At 49.9% G+C, this 9,438-nt stretch overlaps 1 protein-coding gene across 10 annotated transcripts in view; it reads left to right on the top strand.

Moving 5' to 3' along the window:
* Bcas1 (brain enriched myelin associated protein 1) overlaps positions 1 to 9,438 on the top strand; it is a 79,838-nt gene continuing 70,400 nt past the window's right edge. For 2 of the 10 annotated variants that reach the window (XM_040732638.1, XM_040732640.1), the window contains exons 1-2: positions 8 to 406; positions 7,089 to 7,165. In XM_040732638.1, coding sequence (XP_040588572.1) covers positions 7,094 to 7,165 — 72 coding nt within the window. In that variant the 5' untranslated portion in view covers positions 8 to 406; positions 7,089 to 7,093. Of the gene's footprint in view, positions 407 to 7,088; positions 7,166 to 9,438 lie in introns of all 10 variants that reach the window. The other 8 variants (XM_040732639.1, XM_040732635.1, XM_040732636.1 and 5 more) reach the window with 8 other exon arrangements.

The following is a 9,438-nucleotide window of genomic DNA, read 5'->3' as shown; positions in this document are numbered from 1 at the left end:
AAAGGCCTGACAGCGCAGCAAACTCTCACGGAGCATCGTCCTGCTTTGACTGGTCCAGGTCTACCTGCACAGCCCCACAGGGCAAAGGACACTGAGATGCTGAAAGTGCCCAGGAGGCGTGAATGTTAGAGAATTCAGCTGCTCTGGTCTTCGCTGAGAGGGGAGGCACCCGAATCCAGGAAGAGAGCGTTTCCATGGGGCAGGCAGGGCAGGGGAGGGCTCCTCCCAGCGTGTTTGCCCTGCTCTGTGTATTCAGCCGGCAGGCCTGACAAGGAAGCAGAGGGCAGGGGGCCAGGCTCCGCACACAGTCTGGTACCGGGCAGCAACAGCTGGAGACACAGGATCCTGAGCAGAAACCACTGCTGCAAACGCCACGGGACCCAAGATACTGCCACCAGCTCATCAGGTAACCGCCTCCAGGGCCGTGAAGCTTTGCAGGGGTGTCTATTGCTGCTGGTGGTGGGGGTGAGACGGAGGCTGGGGACCCCAGGGTTGAATTTGACCGCATCTCTCACTCAACCGCTGTGCAGTCTCGTTTGCGAGGGCGTTGACTTTACCGTCTGTGAGATGGACTTAGAGACTGCTCTTCCTAAATAGCGTCGGGGGCTTATGAGGGCTGTGTTGGTTATGGAGCAACATAAGTCCCTCCAGTCTGTGTGGACCCTGGAGGATCATCGAAGACTGGGGACCAGGGTCAAGGCAAGAATCTCGCGGCCGAGCAGACTTCGAATCTGTGGCTCAGCGCATTGTCTGAGGACCTGAGGAGACGGGGAAAGGGACTCTTAAAGTGTTGTCTGTGAATCTGGCTCTCTCTGTCTATGATCGTGGTGACACAGTGAGGCAAGTGCTGAGTTCAAATCCCTGGGAGTTTGCATCATCCTCTGAACTACTCTCCTGCATGGCAGAGCCATGATGCCCAGAGGGTGGTCTCAACCCAACCACAAGCTGGCCACCCTGAGAGCAGGTTCCTTCAGCCTTGTGGGCCTCGGTTTCCTCATCTGTAAAATGGGCATCACCACAACTCTGAACTCAGAGGATAAATGCACACGAATGGGCATAGCCATGGGTCTGCTCCGGGTGTCAGTGTTGTATCTACTTCCCAATGGAGAGAACGAGACTGTGGAGAGAGATGGGGACTGGTCATGAAACCGTAGCAGTAGGTGCTGACGGATCCAAGTGACAGCCAGGAGGAGGGAAACTGTTCACAAGGGACATCAAAAGACTCGGCCATCAAGATCAGCCCACACCAGGAGTGGTGGCACTCAGGAGGCAGAGGCAGGAGGATCACAACACATTTGAGGCCAGCCTGGTCTACATGGGAAGTCTAGACCAACCAGTAGAATATAGTGAGCCCTTGTCATAAATAAATATTAAATAAGGGCTGGAGAGGTGGCTCGGTAGTTCAGAATTCTCGTTGTTCTTGCAGATGACCTGGGTCCTGTTTGAAGCACCCATGTGACAGCTCACAATCATCTCTATGATATGATGCCTCCTTCTGGCCTCTGTGAGCACTGCACACACATACACACATGTATACATACATACACACACAGGCACAGGCAAACACTCATACACATAAGATAAAAATAAATAATTTTTTAAAAAATTGAAACCTATAAAAAGATCCATTACATCTTAAGACAAAATTCTCAAAGTGAAAATTAGTTGAAGACATCCATGATTCACAAAATCTCAACTCAAGTCAGTAAATATAAGATCCATGGCAGCATTAATCTTGATTTTTAAAAATCGTGTTAAAGGTGTCGGAGATGTAGCTTGACAGTAGAAAACTTGCCCTGGGTAGCAAACACAAGGTCCTGGGTTCGATCCTCAGCACTCCAGAAAAAAAACAAATGAACAGAAGGCACATACCTGTGACCTAACGCTTGGGAGGCTGAGGCAGAGGATTGCAGTGAGTTGGAAGCCAGGCTGAGTCAGAGTGTATTCCAGCCTGCACTGCAGTGTGAGACTGCAGAGGAGGGGAGGGGAGGGGAAGGAAGGGGAGGGGAAGGGGAGAGGAGAGGAGAGGAGAGGAGAGGAGAGGAGAGGAGAGGAGAGGAGAGGAGAGGAGAGGAGAGGAGAGGAGAGGAGAGGAGAGGAGAGAGAACAAAGCTGTTAACCCTGGTTCCTCCTGATGCCTGGGATTCCTGCCTTTCCTCACACCTGAAGCTGCCTTGCTGGCTCACCCTGGTTCCAGCCCTGCTGTGACCTGAGCCCTTGGGTGTGTGTGCTGCTCCCTAGCAGGAGAAGGTGTGTGTCTCAGTGACTCCCTAGCAGGAGAAGGTGTGTGTCTCAGTGACTCCCTAGCAGGAGAAGGTGTGTGTCTCAGTGATTCCCTAACAGGAGAAGGTGTGTGCACTCAGTGATTCCCTAACAGGAGAAGGTGTGTGCACTCAGTGGCTAAAACTGAGGTGGAGTGGAAGGAAGAGCCACACACTGAACCACAGAAAATTCTTTTTTACTTTATTTTTCTGAAACCCCACCCCCTCAGGAGCACACCTGGTTTGGTTTGGCTTGTGTGCTTTGGCAGATCCTCACTATGAAGCCCAGGCTGGTTCCAAACTCAGAATCCTCCTGCCGTAGCTTCCTGGGTGCTGGGTTCACAGGCAGGCACCACGGAGCCAGGCTTCCTGGTTGTGTGTTAAGGAGAAGGGCAATGTACTCTAGGAAGCAGTGGGTGAGCCCAGGCTGACCCTGGATGCTTTGTGGCTAGGGATATAGGGGAGAGGGACAGACAGCTCTCAGGGGGGCACCTCCCTCGCTCCCGCTCTGCTCCTGCGGGTGTCCTGCACAGTAGTACCTGGCAGTGGCAGTGGCTTCTTTATTTCAACCCAACCTTGGGCAGTCAAGCGGCTGAAGTCTGCTGACTTCTCGCAGACCCAGCTATGCCTCCCTGAGCTTTCTTCTTCCTCCTCCATGTAACCGACAAGCAGGAAGTGACACACGGAAGGATGCAGGAAGGACAGACAAGGTGAAGCCTTCTTGGTGGTCACCTGCCTATGGGAAGGGACTGCAGGACCAAGCTCGATGTCATACTCTACAGAACAGGGGACTAGAGCTTTGGAAGGGGAACAAATGTCTGGACTTGGGGCTCCGTGAGATGAGCAGACACCTGTAGCAAGCTGCAGGGAGACACTCCCTAACTCACTCATGCTGTGGCCACCCGGGCCCTAAGAAGGATGTCTGCATATGAGGGCACCCAGGTGGGCTAGTGCTGGCCCTGCACAGGGCACCAAATGCTACCCGATCATGGCGCTGCCCCTGTCCTTCATTTAAAGATGTTTGGGTCAGTCCTCAGATAAAAACAAACTGGGGACTGGGGTACAGCTCAGTGGTATAGCACTTGCCTAATATTCATGAGACCCTGAATCCAATCCCCAGTACTGAGAGAGAGAGACAGAGAGACAGACAGAGACAGAGACAAAACAAAAACAAAATAATAAGCTATCCATCTTCTAGAACCAGTCACTATATAGGGGAAAACAACGGTGTGTCACAGAAGCAATACACATGTCACCAAACACTCCTAGACACCCAGCAGGAAGCCCTTCTCCTGGACTCCAGGCATCCCATGCAGGGGGGGGTGAGGAGTTCAGAGAGGAGGGACTTCTAGCTTGAGCCCCCATACAGGAAGCAACCTGCACCACTGAGCACGGCCCCCTGGTGTTAGCCACTGGAGCTCAGCTCTGTGCCAGGCACCCAGGGGGTGGATCTAGATGGTAGGTCTGTTCGCATGATTGACAGCAATCCTGACCTTGCTTTGAGGACTGGGAGAGAGCGTGGTGCGGCCCGATTTGCCAGCCTGGCCGTGTTGGCACCCCTCTCGGTGGAGTGGTGGATGGCTTGTGGTTTGTCTGCATTCCAGTGCATTGATCAAAGGTGATTTCCTGTTTGCTGGGTGACTAATTCTGTCATCATTCCACCCTCCTGGGCCCTCCCCTTGCTCTCAACAGTCATTTAGCTGCCTGCTGGGCAGTTCTCAGAGATAGTCTTTTGCTATGGCAGACTTGAATGGTGTGTGCATTTATCCCCATCCCAGGAGCAGGGAATCCCTGCTAATCCACAGTTGAAATGAGGGTCAAGGGTACAGCCTCGGCTGTCAATCAAAAGGAGTTTCTTAGCAACACTAAAGAGTGACACGTTCGCAAGAATCAGAGCCCAGAGCGGCTGAGCTCAAGGTGTCATGATGAGAAATGGATAGTATTCACGGTAACTAAAATTACAGACAGTTGTGAGCCACCACGTGGGTGCTGGGAATTGAACCAAGGTCCTCTGTGAGAGAGCTTTTAGAAGGGGCTCTCACTAGTCTGGAGCTCACAAAGCAGGCTAGACAGGCTGACCAGTGAGCCCAGACATACGCCTGTCGACTCTGCCTCCTCGGTGCTGGAATTAGGGGTGCATACCACTGCAGCGGCTACATGCGGAAGTACTGGAGATGGCGCTCAGGCCTCATGATTGGGCGGCAAGCATTTTACCTCCAGAGACGTGCCCCCAGCCCTTTTGCCCGCTCAGGCTGCAGAAACAGAGATACCACAGGCAGGAGTGAAGGGCCTCAATGACAGACACTTACCTTATAACGGGTCACGCGGTTAGGAGACAAGCGCAGAACCACCAACAGGGTCTCATCACTCGGCAGCTCTGAGGGAAACCGACCAGAAATAGCAAGGGCAGTAACAAAAATGACCCTGTTTGTGGCTGGCATTTGGGCGGCACTATCACCTGCCAGGCCCTGGGGGGAGCACCTTGGATACATTAACTCGCTTAACTCTCACAATGACCTCTTGAGATGGGACCTATTGTCCTTAATCAATTAATTGATTCTTAAATTAGCATAGATTTCTTGTTGTTAATTCTCCTGCTTTCTCCCCATGCCCCCAGTCCCGTTACCCCTCAAATACTTCCACTCTCAGTAGTTTCCTGTCTGATTCTACGCTGTGAGCAAGAACTCTCTGAACTGGGCTCCAGTAGCACAGGAAATAGTCCTGCAAATTTCCAAATCATTCTATATGAAGCTTAAAGATCACTACGTAGCAAAGGGAACTACCGTTCAGGGCAGGCAGACAGCCTGGACAGAATAGGACCAAAACCTTGGTTCCCAGTTCCCACATGGCAGCTCACAACTGTCCACAACTTCAGTTCCAAAGGATTCCGTGCCCTCTTCTGATCTCTCTCCTTGGCCAGCTCTATATAAAAATGTGCACAAATTAAACACCAAAACAAAATCTCGCACATAAAAATACTGACGATCTATAAATGAGCTAGTGAGATAAACAGAGAGCTCTCAAAAGAAGAAACACAAACATTTTTGAAAATGTTCAGGGCTTGCTGGGCGCTGGTGGCCCACGCCTTTAATCCCAGCACTCGGGAGGCAGAGGCAGAGGTAGAGGCAGGCGGATCTCTGTGAGTTTGAGACCAGCCTGTCCTACAAGAGCTGGTTCCAGGACAGCCTCCAAAGCCAGAGAGAAAACCTGTCTCGAAAACAAACAAACGAAAAACAAAAAAAGTGTTCAGGGCTGAAGAGGTTACTCAGGGTTAAGAGCTGTTGCTGCTCTTGTAGAAGACCTGGGTTTGGTTCCCAGTTCCCACATGGCAGCTCACAACTGTCCATAACTTCAGTTCCAAAGGATTCAGTACCCTCCTCTGATCTCTCTCCTTGGGCACCAGGCATACCGGTGAAGCACATACATACACGTGAACCAAACACTCACACGCACATTAAAAAAAAAAGTGTTCCATAGCCTGAGCATCTCGGAATGAAAAGCTCTTCACTACGCTGGTCACACGGATGAGGAGAATGGGAATCAGGGAGGCTTCGGGAGTGGCCCAGGGTCAAGTTTCTCACTGTGCGGTGAGCAGGAGCGGAATGTAAACTCTAGAGCCCACTTGGCAATCCTATGTCCCACTGTGTTCATCTAGAGCCGTCTGCAGCCTCTGGGTGAGCTCTCCAGACCCGTGAGGCATGGCTGTCATTCTTGATTTACTGGTCACAGCTCTGTTGATCCCTGGAAGCCTTAGTTCCTGACAGCTGTTAGTTCATTTCCAGCCATCTAAATGCTCTCTTCAACCCCTAGGCGCAAGGATTCGGTTCTGCTGTACTTATGTCTGCCAGTAGGTGGCAGTAAACCTTTTGCTTTTGGTTTGATTTAAATACCGCTGTTTTAAAACAGCTGATGGACAGGCTAGGACAGCTTTAGGGGACATTGTGATTGCTGGAGAAAAGTGTGGTCTGATTCCAGGTGATCTTAGCAAAACACAGGCCTGCATTTCCCACTGTTTGCTCCCCATGGCCCTGAAGTTGCAGAAAAACCAGAGTATGCAATAAAAGAGCCAGGGAACCTCAGCTCTATGAGATGAAAAGGCGTGTCTCCTGACTGTGGGTAGCACACATCTCCCAGCCCAAGACATCTCTAACCTTAAGTGTGCATTGAAAGTAGTCGCCAAGGGGCTGGGGAGTTGGCTCAGTAGGCCAAGTGTTTGTACACCAGCGTGAGGATTTGAGTTCAGATTTCCATACCCAAGCAAAAGGGAGAGCACATGCCTACCATCCCAGCACAGGACAGGAGCTGCAGGAAGATTGCTGGGGCCTGTTCGCCAGTATAGCTGGTCTGGGGAGTTCCAAGCTCAGTGAAAGACTCTGTCAAAAATAAGATGGGGACAATTGAGAAAGGCACCCAGGTGTGGGCCTCTGAGCTACTCACATGCACACACAGACAGGCCCCCAAAATAGCCACTAAATAAGAGCTAGCTTGGATTGAATAACTGGGGGCTTATGAGTTTGCACACCCCCATTGTTGAATTATTAAATAACGGTGTTTAGACTTGTATAAAGTTAAATTTGAATATTGGATATAGCCATTACATGTGTGCATATAGTTATGCATAACCTTTTCCAAGATATTCAGCCTACATGCCTCAGTTTCCCCATCTACAAATTCAGGACAGTATTCTCATGGTCCTCTTGATATGTTACAAGGAGTCAATGAGTGCCAGCCAGTGCAGGGAGCTTTTCACTATGTCTTGACTTCACACGCAGGCGCTAAGACGTAAGTTTGCGTTTTGATTTTTTTCCTCCCTTTTTTCTATTAAAGGAACAATGGGCAACCAAATGAGCGTCCCGCTGAGAACTGAAGTCCAGGAGAAGCAACCGGAAGCAAACACTTACAAGGTAACACACTCTCAATCGCTGGTACATGGATACCAGAAAGTAGACTCTGCAACTCTGCCTTCCCAGGGCTCACTGAGGAGAAGGCGTGTACAGGCCACTGTTCACACTGTTGGTCAGTGGTAGCTGGCGTCCTAGAATCTACCAAGGGGTTAGTGAAAAAGGCAGGTCCTGTTGGGGGTGAGGGGCTCAGTGGGTAATGTGCCTGCCGTGCAAACATGAGAACCTGCCCCCAGCACCCACAGAAAGAGCTGGGTGTGGTAGCCCAGAGAGATGAGGATCCCGATGTGACCTCTGACCTCTGTACACACATGCATGGACATTACACACATGCATGGGCATGTATGAGTACACCTCTACCACAAAATGCAAGCTCTGTGATGCCATGTATGGCAAGCAATTTGAAGAAATGATGGTCTTCAACGACCTCCATGGGAGGTGGCCAGGGAGCCAGTTTAGTAGCTAGTTCAAGGTCGGTTTCCAAATGCAGACTTGTTTCTCGGTGCTTCCCCGAGGGACACTGGACAGGGTCTGGATGTGCTTCTGTTATCTTAGGAAGGGGCTCTTTCTGACATCTGGTGCATAGAGGCCACAATTGCCGCTGACAGTCCTACTGTGGTGTGATGTTTTGATTGTGTTCTGACAAGTAAAGATTGCTTGGAGTCAGAGGACAGAGTTAGCCACTAGCTGACCAAAATTAACCATAGAGGTTTGGAGGACTGTAGATAGAGAGGAGACAGGAAATAATAAGGCAGGGCTGAGAGAGGCTCTCCGCCCTTTTGGACAGAAGGATGGAAGATGTAGGAGGCAACTGGAGGCTGCTCCCTGCTTCTCTGATCTTTCAGGTTCTTAACCTGATGGATGACTTTCAATAAAAATTAATTATATTAATGCTTCATCCTACAACGCACGGGACACACATGCACACACACACACACACACACACACACACAGAGAGAGAGAGAGAGAGAGAGAGAGAGAGAGAGAGAGAGAGAGAGAGAGAGAGAGAAGAATTACCTAGCTCAAATGCCCATAGTGCTGAAGTTGGCAACCCTAGGTATATTTCAGTGATGCAAGACTTTAGCTGTACATTGAACCTCTGGAAAATGTCAAAAATCACAGCATCAGTGCTGGAGAGATGGCTCAGTGGTTAAGAGCACTGGCTGCACTTCCAGAAGTCCTAAGTTTAATTCCCAGCAAACACATGGTGGCTCACAACCGTCTGTAATGAGATCTGGTGCCCTCTTCTGGCCTGCAGGCGTACATGCAGACAGAATGCTGTACACTTAATAAATAAATAAATCTTAAAAAAAAAAAGAAAGAAAAGAAAAGAAATCACAGCATCTGGCTTTCTCCATAGAACCACTTTGTGGGCGGATTAAGGAAGTCCACAAACGCCCGAGGAAACGAATAACAAATATTTTTCTTTAGGGAGCACTCGCACACTATAAGTAAAGCGCCACCTTGGTCTTCCTCCCTTGGAGGCTCAGACGATGCAGGACCATGGTCAGATCTCAGCCCGTCACCCCAAGAAAGAGCCAGCACGACCCCTCCTCTTCCTTAGAAGGGATCTCGTCCACACACCGACGCCATGCCCTAAGACTCTGAAACTATTGGCAGAAACAAATTCCTACTGCAGAGTTTAACCCAAAATTATGTGGAATCAGAGTGGATGGGAGTGCTCTCAAAGCTCGTGGATAATAGCACGTACAGCACTGGTGGAGAGTTACCACTAGGGCTCTCCCCTAAAAGATGCCTGTCAAGAGCTGAGGCCAAGGACCTAGGGGCTTGATCAGTTGGTGAAGTGCTTGCCTTCCAAACACAAGGACATGAGTTCGATTCCCAGAGCCCACATTAAAAAAAAAAAAAGCAGACTAGTATATACTGTCCCTGAGGAGATGGAAACAGGCAGCAGATCCTTGGAGTTTATAGGCTAGCTAGTGTAGATTAGGCTAGCTAGTGTAGATTAGGCTAGCTGGTGTAGATTAGGCTAGCTAGTGTAGATTAGGCTAGCTGGTGTAGATTAGGCCAGCTAATGTAGACTAATGTAGATTAGGCTAGCTAATGTAGATTAGGCTAGCTAGTGTAGATTAGGCTAGCTAGTGTAGATTAGGTTAGCTAATGTAGACTAGTGTAGATTAGGCTAGCTAATGTAGATTAGGCTAGCTAGTGTAGATTAGGCTAGCTAGTGTAGATTAGGCTAGCTAGTGTAGATTAGGCTAGCTAATGTAGATTAGGCTAGCTAGTGTAGATTAGGCTAGCTAGTGTAGATTAGG

This window comes from Mesocricetus auratus, unplaced genomic scaffold, assembly GCF_017639785.1.
Source record: "Mesocricetus auratus isolate SY011 unplaced genomic scaffold, BCM_Maur_2.0 Super-Scaffold_100028, whole genome shotgun sequence".
In the NCBI taxonomy this organism is placed as follows: domain Eukaryota; kingdom Metazoa; phylum Chordata; class Mammalia; order Rodentia; family Cricetidae; genus Mesocricetus; species Mesocricetus auratus.
The sequence above is the reverse complement of the archived record's forward strand: the minus strand, read 5'-3'. Positions and strand labels throughout refer to the sequence as shown.